Source organism: Lycorma delicatula, chromosome 3, assembly GCF_047948215.1.
Source record: "Lycorma delicatula isolate Av1 chromosome 3, ASM4794821v1, whole genome shotgun sequence".
In the NCBI taxonomy this organism is placed as follows: Eukaryota; Metazoa; Arthropoda; class Insecta; order Hemiptera; family Fulgoridae; genus Lycorma; species Lycorma delicatula.
The window spans coordinates 222184550-222205968 of NC_134457.1; the positions used below are offsets into that span (position 1 = coordinate 222184550).

At 31.2% G+C, this 21419-nt stretch overlaps 1 protein-coding gene across 2 annotated transcripts in view; it reads right to left on the reverse strand.

Moving 5' to 3' along the window:
* Nucleotides 1-233: 233 nt before the first annotated feature.
* Nucleotides 234-21419, reverse strand: part of Use1 (Vesicle transport protein Use1) — a 43248-nt gene continuing 22062 nt past the window's right edge. For both annotated transcript variants that reach the window (XM_075361566.1, XM_075361565.1), the window contains exons 4-7: nt 20167-20308; nt 13204-13376; nt 3923-4064; nt 234-542 (exon numbers count right to left, since the gene is read on the reverse strand). In XM_075361566.1, coding sequence (XP_075217681.1) covers nt 502-542; nt 3923-4064; nt 13204-13376; nt 20167-20308 — 498 coding nt within the window. In that variant the 3' untranslated portion in view covers nt 234-501. The remainder of the gene's footprint in view (nt 543-3922; nt 4065-13203; nt 13377-20166; nt 20309-21419) is intronic.

Consider the following 21419-nt stretch of genomic DNA (forward strand, 5'->3'; position numbering starts at 1 on the left):
GACAGACTTATAGGCCACATACTAAGGCATCCTGGAATAGTTGCTTTAATATTGGAGGGACAGGTAGAAGGAAAAAATTGTGCAGGCAGGCAACGTTTGGAATATGTAAAACAAATTGTTAGGGATGTAGGTTGTAGGGGGTATACTGAAATGAAACAACTAGCATTAGATAGGGAATCTTGGAGAGCTGCATCAAACCAGTCAAATGACTGAATACAAAAAAAAAAAACATATAATATAAGAATTAATTTATCTTTGTATACTCAACAGATTATTAAATTCATATGTTATTAACCACCCATTAAATAAAAAAATGTAATTTTTTTTACCAATAAAAAACCTAAGATAAGAATGTATTACTTTCCCTTCTTATATCATGTGTCATGCAATACTATATTTTTTACATTTCATTCACATATGTGCATACAAAACTGATTAACAAACTACACAAATAATAACAATAATAAAATTCACAGTCAATTTTATTCTTTAAAATCTTTATCACTGTCTTTTTTTCATTACTCTCATAAAAAGCACCATACCTGTAAAATAACAGAAAAATGTTTATTATAGTATATTTTGCTACATGATATAGATAACACAATCTTAAAAAAATATATTCATACATTAAATGATACTGAAACATGGAAATACATAATTTTAAGTTGCCAAACAGCACTGTTTATATGCAAGGAGTGAGATGAGGTTTTCTTATCATTGTGTTCGTATGTTTTAGATCTTGTAACTGAAAAAGTGGACTGCAGTATTCAACACTGTTAGTTTGCAGTGAATCTTTTATTAAAAAGTTTGTTCATAAAACACAAGCAGTAATAGTAGCAATTAGTTGTAACAGTGCAAGTTCAGTAATAATTTTAATAAATTTTGGTTACCAAAACAGATGACCACTTCCAATTACAAAAACTATTCTTTTAAGAGTAAGAAAGTGGAAATGATTAAAACATATAAAGAGGATTGGGGTTTGAAAATTGTTTTTACTCCTGACAACAATGAATAGGTAAAAACTGCCATAGTGTATTGTGAAGTCCAACTCATTTATAGTAAAAAGACATTCCCTTACCACTATTGTATATGTCTAACTACACCTTACCCGCTCTTCCATTTAGATTTAAGTTTTCACTTCATCAAAAAAGAATTTATTCAAAAATTGACTGGTTCTGATAAATAATGTTATTTTGTCCAAAAATCTGAGTTTTGGGCAAATCTGAGAATTTTCATTTTTTGTCAAATACCAAGAGATATCTAACAAAGACCACTGCATTCAGAGCAAGTTATATGGTGGATGTTATCAATTTTACACAGAAACCAATATGTCAAGATGATCTGATCCAGCCTTTGTTTCTGCAACACCGGTTTCATCAAGATATGCATGAAGTTCGGTGAAAGATTTGAGAGTAGTTTGTTTGATCTGTTAGTTTGGCTAAGTATAATGGCCTTCAAGATTCCCAAATCTATCAAACGCAGATGTCTTCTTATTAATATAAATTTAAAAAGAATGTCTTTAGGTGCTCTATGATTGAATAACTGAATGTTAATTAGAGGGAAAATTGGAGATATCACACAAGAAATGCTATAAAATTTAAATAATATTTTTATCCAGTAAATCTCTTAACACATTCAGAAGAAGATTAATAATGTAATTTGATGGCTGGAATATGCAAATATAGTTACAGAGATAGTGTCAGCTAACATTAATGAACAGTTGGGTAAAATTCTTTGTACAGCTGGCTGACTGCAGTCTTGCAGATCAACTCATCAATACATGCTTGACTGCTAATATTAAATGTTACAATAATATTCAAATATTATTTGTTAAAAATCTCTGAACTAATAATTTTTATTTTTTGTGAAAATCCACCACAGAAACTCATTCTTTGTTAAACGAAGTATATAGTAATGAATGTTTATTATGCATTCAGCTTTTTGATAGGTTTAAATGATTTGATGAGGGATGAGAAGAGATTGAGGATGACCCATATCCAGGATGACCATGTTTTTCGCTACCCATGGGTTATGTATGTAAACTGGATACCTGAAGGTCAAACTGTGAGTCAGCAATACTACCTTGAGGTCCTACCTACGCTCTATGAAGGAATAAGAAGAAAGCGATCTGAATTGTGGAAAAGCAAATCATGGATTCTTCATCAGGAAAATGCCCTGACCCATACTATATTGTCGGTCAAAATGTTTTTGCCCAAGCATGGGATACTTGTGTTGGCCTATTCACCGGACCTTGCTCCGTGTAACTTTTTTCTGTAAACTGTGAAAGACAAAGTGATGGAAACCATGAACATGCTTTCTGAAAATGACTTCCAACACTGCTTTGACCAATGAAAAATTTGTGTTGAACGATGGAGGGGAGTATACTGAAAGTAATGTTAAAAATAAAGGTTATTAAAGCATTAATAAGGTTTTTTTAGCCACACCTCATATTTATGAAAACATGATTTCAAAACATTTTACACTGTTAAATTAAACAGAATTAAATTAATGCTAGAATAGATTATAGATGAGTATTTTTTTTTTCATTAACATACCATTGCTGTAATAATATATGACATGTTTTTAAATTCTTTTTTTCAGTTATGAAAAAAAGAATTTAACTTTCTAATACAGTATGTGTGTAAAATAATAGTGAGGTTTTAAATCGTTGTAACTTTGGAACAAAGCATTGTAGAGAGATGAACATTGTAAAGAGTTAAATGAAAGAGAAACACTCCAAGTTTCTTATTTGTTCAGTAGATTTTGTTGTGTGCTCCCTCAGTGAGGACAAAATGTGAAGAAGCTCTGTCTAACTGGAAAATGGAATTCTTCAGTATTTAGGGGACTGCATACCCTTCTAACATATCCAGGAGAGTGTTCCCATTATTGTTTTTTCAGCAAAAAAGGAGCCAATAACTCGGTTTCGTACAATAACGCACCACCTTTCACTTTTTCACTGTCACGCTTATGTTCAATAACAGAATGTGGAGGTGCAGTACCCCATATATGAACATTATGCTGATGTCTCATCCAGAAAAATGAAACATTGCTTCATCATCGAAAATGAACTCTAACCTATTCAGAATGTCTACAGTAAAAACAAATCATTTCATTTTGTCCTGTGGATAAAGTTGTAACTCCTGGATTTTGTACACAGTGAAATGTAACTTGTCTTTTTAACACATTGTGAACAATTGTTTTAGGAATGCCTAACTGACTACAACATTTTCACATGGATTTCATCAGGCTATGCAAGAAACTGGTTTGCACTTCTTCAACTGTTTCATCAGACACTGATGGTCATTTTGGACATGTTTGCTTCAGTAGGCTCCCTGTTTCTTTTAGTTGTTTGTTCCATCACTGAATGTTATTATTATGCGGGGTGTCTTCATTGTACACATGACGGTAATTCCGGCTAACATGTGTAACTGACTCAAACATAGCAAGTCGCAACACACACTGAACCTTCCTCTACACTGCAAATATGATGACTAACACACACATACTGGTTGCATGTATAGAAACACAACACACATGTGCTAGCTTTTGCCCACATAAACTTAAGAGGTCTATTATTCATTTAATGTACAGTTTATCTCTTTAAAATGATTTGTTCCGAAGCTAAAACCAAATAAAACCCCACTATTTTTTTATGGACACTGTATTATTTGATTGATTTTATGGTATAAACATAATTATGGCCTTGAAATAAAGTACTACTTCTAAATGCTACAGTTATGTAGGCCTTTACATGTATCATCAAAGGAGAACAAGCTACGCCATCTGTCCTAGAATGGTATATATGAACATTTTCAAAAGTTTATGGGTTTTATGAACATTATTTTCTGTTCACAGACAGCATAAGTTTTAATTAGTAGAAAAACTGAAATATTATGTGGACTAGGTTAAGTGGAATACTTACAAATAAATATAGCAAAAACAAGTATAAGCATGACCCATAACCAACATTTCCACACTCTTTTACTATGTTCCTGTAACCTTTCAGATTCTTCTCTAAGCTGTGAAAAATTCTTTTCAGCAAGCACAGATGACTTTTCAACAGTCTGAAAAAAAAATCAGAATATAACTAACAAACATAATACAACTGATATGATGAGTACAATTAGTAGATAAGACATTAAAAAATTATATAAATCATCAGAATATCAGCTGCAACTAAATACAACTGCATTATTATACAAAGGGTGCTACGAAAGTTTTGCATTGTGATGAAACAGATAGAAACAGGCAGTTACAAGTTAGCGAGTGTACAGGCAGATCCTACATGTCTTTATACATTGTCTTTACACATAAGTCAATAACTTTCTAATACAGTGTGTCTGTAAAATATTAGTGAGGTTTTAAATGGTTATAACTTTGGAACAAAGCACTGCAGACAGATGAACTATATGTTAAATGAAAGAGAAACATTCAAAGTTGTTATATGCCCAACCTGCACTGTAGCCGCTTTGATCACTGTCTTTGTGTCATTAGCTTTTTACTGAGTTAGTAAAAAAAAAAAGGTAGATAGTGATGTCACCATGGTTGAAAACTGAATACTGGGCAATTTTGCATGTGAGATAAATGTTGATCAATGTTCACAGGAAATTCTCCTGTGGTTGGAGAGGATTGTCCTCATTGTGCAATATTTAGGTAATACTGAGAGTTTGAGTGAGAAAATTTTTGCCTTAAGGATGTTTCACTGTCAGGTCAACCGTCTTCATCTGTGACTGAAAGATTGCTGCAGAACAAAAAATGCCTGTATCACCAAATAGAATATCCTTGGGAATTAATGCACCAGCAGTTCATGCTATGCTGCGAGATCATCTTCAAATTAGAAAGCTTTGTACCCTTTGGGTGCCACATAAATTAACCAAAGATCAGAGGGCTTATCATATTTTGGGGTAACATAAAATGCGGAAAAAACTTGGCTGTAGTATTGTTGTCTTATGGTGTGAGAGTAGTTTTAGAGCAAATTGTGTTGGAAACTCAGAAGATAGTTAGAGGGAAATGGTATACAAAGGGATGCCTGCCTAAAATTGAAGTTCTCAAGAAGTTGCTAAAAAACAGCTGGTCATGGTTTCTTCACCATGATGATGCTCCAGTGCACAACTCCAAAGTTTGCGCCGAGTATTTGGCCAGCACTGGAATAAAACTGTTACAGCATCCTCCCTACAGCTCTGATCTCACTCCATGTGACTTTGCGCTGTTCACCTAGGAGAAAAACAGACTAAAAGGAAAGCATTTTACCAGAGATGATGATCTCCTAGAGGCTTGAGATGAAACATGGCAGGGTTTCTTTGAAGACTGGTTTCTAAGGATGTTAAAGTTTATAATGTGAGGTGGTTTTATAATTTGAAAATTTATAAAAAAATGTTATATTGCAAAACCTCCCTAGTGTCCTTTGTATGAAAAATAAATAAAAAACCTGGAATGATACGCTTTCCCAGAATCTGCTTACAGCAACAATTTAACCCCTCTCCATGATAAAATTCAAATCATTTTCAACTCCTTATGGCCACATCTATCTTCTTTTATCAAAAAAATTAACCCCTATGTGACAGTAATTGAAAATTATTTCAAATTTGATATCCATAATTAAGAAAAAAATTTAGTACGAACACAAAGTGTAAGAAATTAATTATGAAAATTACATAGTTCTGATTTTTCTATCTTTACAACCCCTTTTTTCTACCTTTACTGTGAGTTGAAGCAATATTTTGAAAATGGATGGTATACAAACAAGATCATTGGGGATATAAAATAAAAAACAGATAAAACTGTGGTACTTAATATACTTTGTAGTAATTATTGAGTAACACTGATAAACAAAAAAAAAGATCTTTTAATGTTTCTCTAAGTGTGATAACATTTCTTGAATTGCTTTTTGCGTACATTACAGATCTGTAAATATAATTTTTCTATCACCCTTAGTTTTAAATAAAGTGCACTTAAAAAAAAATTAAGGGAAAATATACTTAAAATCTATACAATTTATAATTTTGCATGCCCATACCTGTGTTAGAATGATTACACTGATGCTTTTCTTTTATAAATAGCCTCAGGCACATCCCAAATTAATGTCCAGCAGTAATTGGCTAGCATGTTAGTATTTCTTTTTCCTTTATAGCGGCTTTATAGCGGCTTTCCATCACCGAAATGTCTTGGTAGAAATGTTCACAGTGTGTCACTTACGTCTCCAAGGTTGTCCGGGAAAAAATCCTGATGTGAGTGGAGGAAATGCATTTTCAGACATATTAGATCCCACAGCTCTGTATGAAGTAAGAAGTTGATTAACAATATCGTGGTAATTGTTGGATTTTTGTTTGACAAGAAAATTTTTTCAAATGTCTTTAAATGAAGCCCAAGCTGCACTTTCTACGTTATTTAACATTGTGTTAAATACATCAACTTTGATCAACTCTCTTATTTGAGGATCAACAAATATTCCTTCTTTAATTTTTCCTTCACTTACATTCGGAAATTTTTGCTGATGTACAAAAATTCAGAACCATCCTTCATTGCTTTTACAACATTTTTCATTAGTCCTAGCTTGATATGGAGAGGGCGTAAAAATATTTTTTTGGGTTTAACAAAGGGCTCATGAATAATATTTTTCTCATTTGGAATTGAGTTTTCTCAATTGTTCCACTTTTTGAAAACATAATATTTATCACTAGCTCAGCTGTCCCATTCACAAAGAAAACACATGTACTTAGTAAAGCCTAACTGCATGCCTAACAAAAGAACTATAACTTTCAAATCACCACATATGTTCCAGCTATGTTTTTTATAATTTATTTTTTCAAGAATGTCTTTCATCACATCGTATGTCTCTTTCAAATTAATACCATAAGTGTTTGGTATCGAAGGATATTTGTTACCGTTGTGTAGTAGAATAACTTTTAAATTACACTTGGACAAATCTATGAAAAGGTGTTAGTCCTCAGGTTTATGAACTTGTCCTAAGTGCAATGTAAGCTCATCAATATTTTTGCAATAAACCAAATTATTTTCATTAATAAAATACTGAGACGTTCTTCTTGTCGGCTTAGAGAGCCCGAAAGTTTTGTATTTTTTGAAGTAAATTCTAACCTTGCAGTCTTGAGCCTAACAGTTCAGTTTGATTTTTTGATAAATTTAAATCATTAACCAAGTCATTTAATTCACCTGCTGATATAAGAAGTGGCTTATTGGAAAATTCAAAAACACTGAATTGGAAGATTCAGGCAGTACTGAAGAAAACAATGATATATTGTTTTCTTCAGTACTGCCTGATTCTTCATCATTGCTTTCGAAACCTACAATCACAGATGACTCAGTAACTAGAATAATTTCACTGTAAGGTATATGCCTGATTGCAGATTACAATGAAGGATATTTTACGGTACGTTAAGATTTTTTAGAAATTCCAGACACACTAGCTAAACAAAAGTAACAATCGGTTACTGATAATTTGGTTCATGCCAAACCATAGGTACACCAAATGGCAAAGCCTTCCGTGTACCTTTCAACCTCCTCTTAAATATACAGAACAATTAGTGGATACTATATGAGGAGCACACATCTTATCCTGATCATCAATTTTACACTGAAAATACAAATGATATGATTTTTTATTAAAAGGTATAATATTTTTTCTATTTGATTTTACGGTAAGCTAACCACATACATAACAAAAGGCATCTACATCATTTAGACAATTTTGGGGCATTAAGACACTGCAGTGTTAACAAACTTAAAACAGCAATAAGATTGAACAAAATTAATTCATTCCTAAATCCAGTGCTTAATGCAAACAACACAGCTGTGTTTTCAGCTACATGCTTTGACCTGCACATTTTGATTAATCTTGTCCATAAAGACTCACTCTTCAGTATTAAGATATGATGTCAAAATATGTGACTATGATATGATTTAATTCTATGTCTAGTATTGCTTATTTACAGCTTATAAATTATGTTAACAAAGTTAAACAATAAAAAATGAACTAAAAAAATAAAATATAGGAGCTTAAAATGCTAACTATAAACTGAAAAATAAAAAAACCCTTTAATTAAAATTCTAAACTTTTTCAAAAACGGTGAGTGATAGAAATATTCTGAGTTCATATTCGTTTTCAGCATAAAAAAACAGATTAAAATCATGTATCGCATGTTAGGAAACAAAAATTATGTTTATCAGTGTAATCTTCTAATGAAATTACGGAACACTGAAATGCACCACCAGGAAAAAGGTTTTTTTTGTATAATTTATCTTAATTCCTATAATTTTTCTTTAAATAAACTGCAACAACAATCACAGAAAAACAAATAATGTCTAACACTACATTCTTCTTTGGTTAACAGCCCTTAGACTGGTTGGCAGCAGCTCTCCACTCTTCTCACTTATCTGCCTTTCTCTTTAGCTCCTAGTAAGAATCACAGTTCATATCGTCCATTATCTGTTTTACGACTCCAACCCAAGCCTTCTCCTATAATTTCTCCTTCCATCTGTTCTTCTATCACCTTCTTAACCAGACCATGGTGCCTAAGAATGTGTCCTGTTAGCTGAGCTCTTCTTCTTTTTAATTGTTTCAAAAAGCTTCAGTTAAATACTTACTTGTTTGACACGTCTTCCATCCAACTTATCTTCATCATCCTTCTGTAACACCATACTTCAAAACCCTCCACTTTCAATTGTGTCCTCTTTTCCTCTCCTCCAATTGTCTATGACTCGCTTTCATACAATGCAATACTCCACATAAATGTTCTCAGTAATTGTTTTCTCAACACAAGGCTTATTATATTATTTGCTGTAAAAAGGCTTTTCTTTATGTTAACGGCGTTCTTTGCCTGGTGCACTCTACTCACTATATTTTTGTTGCTTCTTTCATCACCTGTTATTTTACTTCCTAAATATTTAATTTCTTCTACTTCATGAAAAATCTCATCTTTCAGTTTTATTGTTGTTCCATTTATCTTGTTCTTAATGCATACCAGTGTTTTGGTTTAACGACTGTTAATTACACATCTGAAATTCTTCTTTCAGTACCCTATCCAGAACAGTTAAAATTAATTACAAGTCTCTTCACTTTCTGCAATTACAGTTATATTGAATGCAAATCTTAATGTCAACCCTTTCTCCCTGGACCTTTACACCTACATTCACTTCCTCTCTAATTCTATCAATGGCCTCTTGTGTATATATATATATATATATATATAAAAGCTGAACAAATATGGAGACAATGTACAGTCAGTCCTGTTGCACCCCTTGTTTCTCCACTACTTGTGTTTTTGCTAAGATTGCTTCGCTTGTTCTTATCCCCTTTCTAAATCCAAAGTTATCTTCTGTTAGCACTCCTTCTATTTTCATTTCTATTCTCTTTTGGATAATTTTAGTTATTACCTTTGATGTATGAAATACTAGGCTCAATGTCCTAGATTGCTCACACGATTGGGCATTTGTTTTCTTTGGTAGTGGTACTATAATGTATTTTGTAAAATCACAAGGTAATTCTCCAATTTCTTAAATGTTACAGACCAACTTATATAAAATTCTTTTTTCATTCTGTCACCATCCTCTTCAAGAGTGCTGTTGATATATTGTCCATTTCTGGCACTTTTCATCCCTCAATTCATGTAATGACTTTGTCAACTCTTCCTCCACTACAGATTCCTCCAGTTCCTTTGGGAGTACTTCCGATCCCTCTTCTATTGTTAAAATCTGATTGTCAGCTCTATACAACCACTCCAAATACTCTTTCCATCATTCTGCAATTTTTTCTTCACCATATATAATTTTTCCCTCTTTATGCATTATACTCATAGTTTTTACCTTACACCGAAGAATTTTTTAATGTCTCCTTACACTTTATCAATCTGTCCTGGTTTTAAACAGTTGTTTATATATTCACAGTTCTTTTTTAGGAATTTTTCTTTATCCTGCCTTGCTTTCTTATTTATCTTATTATTTAATTCCTTGTCTCTTCCTTCCTCATCTACCACATTTTTGTACTTTCTTCTTTCAATGATTAACTGGACAACTTCACTTATCCATTCCTTCCTCTTTTCATGTGTTTTTCTCCCAATTACTTTTTCTGTTGTATTCAGAATAGTTTTTTTTATTCTGTTCCATTTCTGTTCAATATCCAGTTGTTCTCTTGTTTCTATGGCTTCAGTAACACTCGATTTCTGCCATGTACATATTATGAACTGCTTTATCTTTTAATTTCTTAACATTCCAATGATCCCTTTTTACTCTTGCACCTAAACTTTTGAATTTTAACGCAGAGCACATTATGACTAAATTATGGTCACTATTTGCATATGCTCCTAGATCACTTCTACTGTCCTTTACTTGATTTCTGTATCTTTCCCGCACTAAGATATAATCTATTTGTGCCTTCTTATGTCCCCAGGAGCTTTACATGTGTATCTACATCTTGGATGGTGCTTAAATAATGTGTTTGAAATTATTAAGTTGTATTTTGTGCAAAGTTCTATGAATCTTTCTCCCTCTCTCGTTCTTTCTACAAAGTCCATAATTCCCTACAATCTCCTCTCCCACATTAGAACTCCAATCTCCCAATATGATCAAATTCTCTTCTCCTCTGATGTTCTCTAATATTCTTAATTCTTTATACAGTTCCTCTATTTCTTCATCTTTTTCAATGGTTTTTGGCATGTATACTTGCACTATCACAGTGACTTTTGGTTTAGTGGCAACTGACTAGAACAATTCGCTCATTGTATAGCATGTACCTCTTTACATTATTTCCTAATTTTTTGTTTAGAATTATAACTATTCCTCTATACCATCGTCTGTTTTTGGCAGTTTCCATGTGTATTATCCTATACTCTCCACTGCAAAAGGCTCCATGATTAGGACATCTCATCTTTGCAACTCCCAGGATATCCATTCTTAATCTCTCAATTTCCTACTTAACATTCTCCAATTTCCCTGCCTGTAGCATCATTTTCACATTCCAAGTTCCTATTCTCATTTGATATTTGTACTTTATCGAAGCAAAACCTCTCTAGTTGCCCCCATCTGAAGATCTGATTGGAGGACTATTTTACCTCCAAACAATTTAGCTAAAGAAGCCTCCATCATGAGCTACTGAAACTACGGATATCCAGTGGGATCTTTAATGAGGTGTTATATATTTTCTCTCCAAAGAAAGCAGATATATACCACAACACCACTACATATATAAAACAAATTCTTCAACCTAGTTGTTTATAGGCAATAGACCTAATTCTTAAAAAAATATTTTTTTTTTTTTGTTATTTTATTACTTTTGTCTTCCAGCACAAGTAAAAAGTGTTAAAAAATTTAAGTAATATTTTCAGTTTCTTAGGAATATAAGCAGCCGTCAATCTTCCAGTTACAATTACAACTGAAATTAGACATATACAATCAACTTGCACAATCTAAAAATAATTTAGAAGGTACAGTAATGGTATAAAGAACACAGAAAAAAATTTTTTTTTGTGACTAGCAGACCCGGCAATGCTTCGCCATTGATAGATTAGAGTACCTTCTCCGGGCAACGCGGACCATTTTGAAGAACCAGCACGTAAATCAGTTCAGAAGTTTTTTAGTCTATAGCGGACACACATACGAACATTGCCTTTTGTATATATTGTAGAAGAAAGCCTGTATATTTATTTGTTTGTTTCGTAAATATCTCAACACCAGCGCCACCTAGAAGGTCCATTTTTTTACAAAAATATTTCTTTTCGTGTAACTAATACATATTCTGAATATGAGCCAAATTGAACCATAAATGTAATTTTTCCAAATATCTGAACCCCAGCGCCATCTAGTGGATCCATTTTTTGCAGAGGTATTTCTTTTCATGTAAGTAACACATACTGAATTTGAGCCAAATCGGACCATAAATACAATTTTTCGAATTATCTTGACCACAGTGCCACCTAGCAGGTCCAAACTAATTTAGAAACCTTTGCGGGTGTGTACTAAATAACTCACTAAAAGTTTCATCGCTATCGGATGAACGGTTAAAGAAGGAATAAGAGACATATAGACAGACAAACATTCATTCTTATATATTGTAACCATTCTAAATTTTGTTGGTTACGAACAATATATATTATGTCATAAAGAAAAAAGTTTCAATATTTTAAAAGGTAGGTAATATTCATTTGGCTTAGCTGATATTAAAAACAGAAAATAGGCAATAGTATTATATTATTTTAATAGTTAAATAAACGTAATTAGTTTGATAAGAAATTGTATTACATAACTTTGTTTTTTGATGTATGACATGGTCTGGATAGCCAGACGGTGATGTCATCGTGGGCTGGTGTGAGCATATACATTCTCAGAAAAAAGTGTGTACATGCATAAATACGAACAGTCATCTGGCGGGGGAAGTCAGACTGACATTCTTTGTTTTCGGGGCTAGTGTGCAGTCATGGAGTGGAGACGTGTTTTGAGTTGGCTCGCACGGAAGTGGTGATGTGTTCTTTGTTCGATGAGACAGGACAGTGAGACTGGGTAAATAGGTGTATTCGATGCGAGGTCATCATTATTTTTATATGTGCAGGAAAGTATCCTTATGTATAATGAAGAGAAAAATTAATGATAAGATTTTTTTTAAAAATATGATACAAGTAGTGTGGAAATGTGTTTTCTATGATTCAAAATTATTTTATTGTATTGTTAATGTTAATTATTTTATTTTTTTTAAATATGACAGAAGAGTAGTGTGAAAATGTGTTTTCTATGACTCCATATACAAGACTCAAAATATATGAATCCATATAATTTTGATATGCTTAATATGTTCAATTAATGTTAAAAAAATTATTTTTTGTATTGTTAATGTTAATTTTTTTATTTTTAATAATATACATGTAATCAGACTACATAGCCCTAGTACATTTTTTCGTTGTTCCCCCCTTAATCTTAATTGTTTTGTGATTGAGCTTTTACTTTATATTGATTCACTAGAGCTTTTCAAATCAAATTTTCTTTTTTTTTAATTTGGAAGTAAGCTCGCAATATATAGATTATTAAACTTATAATACATGTAATTAACTAATGAGTTTAAATATTTACTATGATTAAATTTCACTTTTAGTTGAATTATAAAGAAACACATTCTATCAGACTACTATCTGATATTAAATACATAATTATACATGATATAAAGTCAAATTTAAAATGAAAAAATAAAACTTGAAAACTAACCTCTGTATCTCTCTTTATAATTATATTAGCCAACTTAGATTGTTCTTTCATACTACGTGCTAGTCCAAGCATATCATCAGCAATTTTTTCTTGTACAGAATGATGATATTTTAATAAAACATCCAAGTCATCTCCTGATGTCCCAATTTGTCTTTGACGTAACCCTTCAGTAGCTGAAACATCATGTATGTGTTATAAATCCTTTAAAGAAAATTCACAGTATCATTTTTTATTTCTCTGATTAGAACAAATTTTGTTATATTACATGGTGGGAATGTAACCCACCTGGAAGATTTTAGTTATTTGCAACATCCTCTTTTTACATTTTTTCTTTAAAATGAGTGTACTTTTTATTTTACATGAATAAAAAAGTAATTTTAGTCAAAATAAAGAGCTTCCAAAAGCAAAAAAAAGTGGTGCATCTAATGTAGTAGTTGACCATTTATTAGGATGCAAACATAGTATTACTGTTTGCAAAAATAATTTAGATTTTGGAAGTTTGTAATAATGATAAAAAAAAATGAATATACCCGAGAAATATTAATTAATGAATATAAACAAAAATATAAATTGATGAACCACCAAATCACATTTAAAGATCATGATTTAATAAAAAAAATAATAAATTACAAATTACCGGTCGGCAATAATGAAATTAGAATAAAGGAAAATATGTTTTAAATATTACATCATTCCAGTACTGGACAGCAGAATTTGCATATTCATCCGTAATAATTGTAAAATTTATAAAATGTTAATAAAGGTTTGTGTTAACCAAAAAGAATTGAGCAGTTGAAAAAATGAAAACAACAAACAACAGTATTTTTCAAAGTAATGTTTTTTCTTTTTGTTTCTTAAGTATGTAGTCATTTTTACTTAAGAGGTGATCAGAAAGTATAAATGACATGATTTCTTTGAATCAATAGCATATAAATATTTGAATTTTACATAAGAATGTTATTTAAGACATTCAATCATACCAAGCCAAGGTGGGACAGGTAAGTTAAAATAGCCAAGATGGGCAGTGTTTTGGTAAAAAGCTATATTACTACAAAAAAAATTAAAAAAATTGAAATGCAGAAGTAAAAAATCTGTGTGTTAACAAAATTTGTTATTATAGTCTGAAGAAAAATAGGAGACCAAAAAATATTTGTTACTGAATTTTAAAAAGAAATATACTATGTTAGTAACATGTTAGTAAGCATTAAGATGTCCAGGATTAATGAATTTTATTATATACAAGAAAATGTAGGAGGTGAAAAAACTGTAGATAGACAAAGAAAGATTAAAATGAGTAAATGCATATATGAGTAATGCCTACAATCCTAATGTAGGATCTTGTAAATACATTGAAAAAGTGAAGAATAGCCTTGAACTATCAAGTAACTAATAATAAAATAAACTGCATACACTTTAAACAATTAGGTAACATGTTATAAGATCATATTATTCAACTCATTCCAGTAATCATTTCATCCAAACTAACTTCACTTTCGTAATTAAATCAGGACTATTAGGGATTATTCGTTTTTCATATCAACACATTTATGTCAGATCATGCAGATTCACATGATGACTGTACTAAACTCTGTGCTAGAATAAATGGATTAAAGTGTTAGCCAGGCATCACATTTAATTCAAAGCTCAGACTCTTACTATGGCTTATACATGGTACATCGGCCATTAAAATTATTTATCAGTAACAAAAGTCTCTTTCTCCCATTTCTTTATTTTTTTTGCCTTTTCTCTACTTTCAGATATTTTATTGTCTTCATTACTTTTTTCTGCATCAATATTGCATTAAAAATAGTTTTTAATTTTTTAATTAATTAATTTTTTTACATACTGCATTAAAAATAATCATAATAATCACTGGTTAACATAAAATTTGGAACTGAAAAGGGAGTAGGTGTTCTATTTATTTTAAATGCTGAATCTGAATATGTATTCTGAAACAACCCATCACATAAAGTTCATAGGTTTTTTGTCTTCAGTCATTTCAAGGTTCCCTATCCAGTGCCAGTCGTTTCATTTTGGTATACCCCCTACATTTTACATTCCTAACAATTTGTTTTACATATTTCAAACGTTGCCTGCCTGCACAATTTTTCCCTTCCACTTGTTCATCCAATATTAAAGCAACTACTCCGGATGCCTTAATATGTGGCCTATAAGTCTGTCTCTTCTTTTAACTATATTTTTCCAAATGCTTCTTTCTTCAACAATTTGCCGCAACACATCTTCATTTGTCACTTTTTCCACCCATCTGAATTTTAACATTCTCCTGTAGCACCGCACTTCAAAAGCTTCTAATCTTTTCTTCTCAGGTACTCCAATCGTCCAAGTTTCACTTCCATATAAAGCTACACTCCAAACATATATTTTCAAAAATCTTTTCCTGACGTTTAAATTAATTTCTGATGTAAAGAAATTATATTTCTGACTGAAGGCTTGTTTCACCTGTGCTACTGAACATTTTATATCCCTCCTGCTTCGTCCAACTTTAATAATTTTACTTCCCAAATAACAAAATTCTTCTACCTCCAAAATCTTTTCTCTTCCTATTTTTATATTCAATGGTCAATCTACATTATTTCTACTTCATGTCATTACTTTCATTTTGTACTTGTTTATTTTCATGTGGTAGTTCTTGCACAGGACTTCATCCATGCCGTTAATTGTTTCTCAGAGCTAGAATTACTAAATCATCAGCAAATCGTAGCATCTTTATCTTTTCACCTTGTACAACTACTCCGGATCTAAACTGTTCTTTGACATCATTAACTGCGAGTTCTATGTAAAGATTAAAAAGTAACAAAAATAGGAAACATACTTGTTGGATTCCCATTTTTATAATGGCTTCTTTCCTATATTTTTCAATTATTACTGTTGCTATTTGGTTCCTGTAAATGTAAGGAATTGTTCTTCTATCTCTGTACTTGAACGCTAATTTTTTTTAAATTCTGAACATTTTATTCCAGTCTACGTTATTGAATGCCTTTTCCAGTCTACAAATGGCAAGAATGCTGGTTTGCTTTTCTTTTATCTTGCTTCTACTATTAATCTGAGTGCTAAAATTGCTTCCCTTGTCCCTATACTTTTCCTGAAACCAAATTGGTCTTCTCCTAACACTTCTTCTACTCTCTTCTGAATTCTTCTGTACAGAATTTTAGTTAAGATTTTTGGTGCCTGACTAGTTAAGCTAATTGTTCTGTATTCTTTACATTTATCTGCTTTCTTTGGTATGATGACTATAACACTCTTTTTGAAGTCTGACGGAACTTCCCCTTTTTCGTAAATAATTTAGTTCTTAACAATCCCTTACATTTATTTGTTCTATCATTCGCTGTACAAACAATACCAATACATTAGTATGTCTGTGTATTTGCTTATTCACATCTGATTTATACTGTGATGCATGCTGTATACCTATATTTGATACATAACAGTGAAGTCATTTCATATCAAGCCAGACATGTATAGACATGTCAGTGAGTCAAGTAATAATTCAACGCGATGAAATTTTCTTCAGTATAAGTTCAGCTCTTGGTATGACTTGCTGTATTCTTTACTTGTGGCAGTGGTTTTATTATACACATATTATAAAGATTGTTTCATAAGCATTGCCATAAATTTGGTAAGATTTTTATGACACTTTTGGTATTATTTTATTGAACATCAAGATTTTTTAAGTTTTGTGTGTGTGTGTTACAGCTGTGTTTTATTTTAATAACTATTTTAATTATGTTTATAATTAAGTAAGTATTTCTGTAATATTTCAGTTTACTTTCATTGATTAAAACATTTTGAATTTTACAATCAATAGAAATCAGGCTTGTAAAAATTCTCCAAATATTGTTTGTTACGGTTGTAGAGAATTCACCACAAAAAATCAATGAAAACCAGTAGCGAATCTGCTGAAAACTGCTTACAAACATTATTTTGACTGTCCCTTGGGAGATCAAGATAAATCCTGGGCTCCACATGTAGCATGCATCAAGTGCTATGTTAAACCAGCCCAGTGGTTAACAGGTAAAAAAGGGTATTTACCTTTTGGTGTACCTATGGTTTGGCAAGAGCCTATTAACCAAATGATAACTGCTATTTTTGCTTAACAAATATTACCAGTTTCAATTCATACAGTAAAAGCAGTATCACATAGTCAAATGTTCATTCAGCTATGGGACTGGTACTTCATGGTGTCAATTTACAGATTCCGATCGGTCCAACTTTTTGAAAAGAAATTTCTGATTCCTCAGAAGGTTCAACTGATGAATCCTCAACTTCAATAGATATTAATTACATTCCAGAAGAATCAAATACTGAACCTCACCACATCACACAAGCAAACTGGGCGACCTAATTTGTGACTTGTATTTGTTGAAATGACATGCAGACCTCCTAGGTTCATGTCTTAAAGAATGGAATTTATTAAACAAGGATACTAAAATTTCAGTATATAGAAATCGAAATGAAAATTTACTGAAATACTTTAGAAGAGATGGCTTAATTTGTTTCTACCATGATGTTCGGGGGCTAATGTCTGAACAAGACACTGAATATGTTATTCATGATTGGCATTTATTTATGGACTCGTCAAAAAGAAGCATAAAGGAAGTGTTGTTGCATAATTCAAATAGGTTTTCTACTATACCGGTAGCACATGTTATAGGAATGAAAGAAATATATGAAGTGTGTCAAAAATTTTAAATCTATTAAATATGATAAACACTCATAGTGAATCATTACTAACCTGAGAGTGATATGACTTCTTATTATTAGTCTCCGCAGTGGCTTTAGAAAAAAAAAAGTGTTTCTTGTGTTTGCGGGAGAGTCGGACTAAGATAAACACTATGCCGTTAAAGACTGGCCAAAAAGAAATTAGTTTACCCCAGGAAAGGAAAATGTTGTTGATAATCCCCTTATTGAAGGAGATCTTATTATTTTACCACGTCTACACATAAAACTAGGCATGATGAAAAATTTTGTAAAACCATCAGATAAAGATGGAGAGGGCTTTAAATATTTAGCTGTGGTTTTTTCACAATTAAGTGAAGCCAAATTAAAATAGGATATATTCATCGAACCATAAATATTCATGAAAATATATTTGACAGCAAACTATATCCTAAAGAACTAGCAGCATGAAAGTCATTCAAAGATGTCGTTACTTCTTTTCTTGGAAACAAAAAAGCTAAAAACCACCATCAGCTTATAAATGAACTTTTAGTGAATTACAAAAATTTAGCCTGCAGACAGTCATTGAAAATTCATTTTTTACATTTTCATTTGAACTTTTTCCCTCTAAAGTTGGGTGAAATCAGCGACAGAGAAGGAGAAAGGTTCCACCAAGATATACTGCAGAAGGAACAATGTTTTGTGTTCACTGAACACAAAAGGAAAATAAGAAAAAAATTAAAATAAACGTAAATGTCTGCAAATACAGGTAGGAATTTTAATTATAATTATTATTACTATTTTTGTATTCTATTATTTAAGAAATTTCTCAATATTTCAAAGGGCAATAAATAAAAATCTGAGGGTGATGAAGAAAAACTGATTTCATTTTAAGATTCATCATAAAAAATATATTCTAATTCACTTACTTTTAAATCAGTTTGTTTATCTCTGTTATTTATTTTGTTGATCTGTGATTATTAATTACAATTAAAATATGTGATGGTTACTTTCGTACAGGTTTTTTCTTGGGATTACCTAATTTCTCTTCACCTTTAAAAGAACTAGATATTTAGAAACTTTAATAATGCTACTAGTTTTTAATTACAATTAACAATTAAGTTGATAAAAGAATTTTTTGTATTAAAATACAATGCAGCTATGAAATTATCTAAAAAAATCCCTTTCAGCATCCCAGAAGGTGGAGGTAGATTTCACCAGTTCTAAGTAGGGGATAAAAAAAAATTCCCACCTTTAAAGTTAAGAAAAACGAAGGTTATAGCGATATTTTGTTTTTTCAAAAAAGCCATCCTGTGGTCCAATTTTGGCCGTTAATGAACTTGACCAAGATTTTGGTCGAGTTATTTTTAGGATACAATTTGAGTGATTGGCGCAAAATTACGGCAGTTATCATGTCCACAAGAGAGTGATACATATATATATATAAATGTATATATAAAGTTTTGAGCTGACGCTGGTTTTGGGGTCTGGAGATGTGAGAAACGAAGATATGGCAAAATTTTCCAGAAGTCAAATTCTGGACCCATTACAATAGGTAGCTTTCTTATGAAATCTACCTAAAAGAGGAGGAGAAATAATGAATAAATAAGTAAAATAATTACAAAGCTTTTCTTTCAATATTTAAAGATTTATTAACCCACTAATTCATAATTATTCTAGTTTTCCATTTATGGATAATTTTACATGTTTTTATTTGATTACATTTCTATTTCTAACATCTGCTTTACCTGTTTTAATTATGAGTTAGAAGCATGTTTTTATTTATTTATTTATTTTTTTATAAAAAGCTGTAAAAACATAATTACTTCAATAGCTCAATTTTATTGTTCGTTTGAAATAATATCTTCAGTTGTAGATTGTTGCAATAATTAATTATTGCTGCTAAAACAGTGAAATAAAATGCTGTATTTTTGAAAATACCTGAATTTTAATGACTAGAGTGATCAGACATGATCTAGGTCGGTTGGAATCAGAACTACAGTATTTTTGCAAGAAATGGATTTCCTTCGTTTTGGAGGTTTTGACAGTTGAAAAATATTACAATACATTTTCCATTCATTATAGGCTCTCATAATTCGGATTCTTCAAAATTACTTTGAATTTGTAGGTTAGATAAATTGAAAATTATCAAAGCAAATGTTTAAAGATGCAATTTCAATCCTTAACATTTGTTCTAAACTATTTATCTATATAGTAGATTGTAGCTGATTTTTAAGATTTCATTACCATCCAACAAAATACTAGATTCATTGTTATAAAACAAACCTTTATCACCCATAAGTTGCTGTCTAAGCTGAGTATTATATTTAGATGTTGTTTTTTTATGTATTTCTTTACTAATACTATCTGGAGCTGTTGGGCCAGGCGATAATAGCTGTGCAGCGACTGCTTTTTCAACTGGATTCACCTGAAACAAAATATTATAGAGTTTGTAAGGAAAATTTTCAAGAATATTATTTTCTAACAATATAATTAAGGTTATTTTTCACTCCCAACACCTAGCTCAGCCAATCCAGTTCTGTGTCTCAGATGAAAGTCAGAACCCTCATAGACAGATCACGAGCATTAACATCCCCACAAAAGGTAGGTTCCAAAGATGTCAAATCATTGACACACTTTCAGATTCAAGATGATGTACTTTACAGATTCTTAGAACTGAATTTGACATATGATATCACTAAGAGTAAACCTATTGTATGAAGTTACAGCAGAAGTGATCCATGTCTGCTGATGGATAACAGGATTTGTAAAGCATCCTCTACTCAAACGGACAAGACAGAGGGATCTGGTTATCAGTTTGTCAGAATCTTTCCAAACACTCAACAAGATCATTTACAACAAATTACTTTATGACATTAATAAACATATAATCTGTTCATAATTTCTGAAAAAGATTTTTAAGAAATGCTAAACAATATTACATAAAAATTCTTTCTATAACGTAACAATTTTTGGTAAACTAATATAACAATACTTCATAAGTTTTCAACATGAGTTGAATTCATGTTTCTTGTGTGTAAGAGTTAAATTATTAGCTCTTGACCACTATTTTGTCATCAAGTTCTAATTAACACACTTTGGCTCAGCAATCCTGTGTTACAAAAAGCTAAACTCACTACATAAACAATGGATGCAGCTGCCTATAGGACTTGAACCAAGAAAGCTGGATGATACCTCTGAAATACTGAATCAATCAATTAATTTTTTCAGTTTAAAAAACAACGCAAAATATTAAGTTTCCATTTTAAATATACCATAATTCATAAAATTTATACAGCTGATGTAGCTTTATTGGTATTTCTAATATTTACTATAAAGAAATACTGGTGTTGATTCCTAGTTTGGACTTACATCTTTTTATCTATCATTTTAATTGTGTTCTATTTCATTTATATGCTCATTAAAAAACATCTTAGTTTTAAGGTTTTCCTTTTTTTGAAATATAGGGTCCGCCACGGGAAACTGACGTTTTACAAATTAACGACACTCCACTATTTTAAGGTTAAAAAATAATTTAA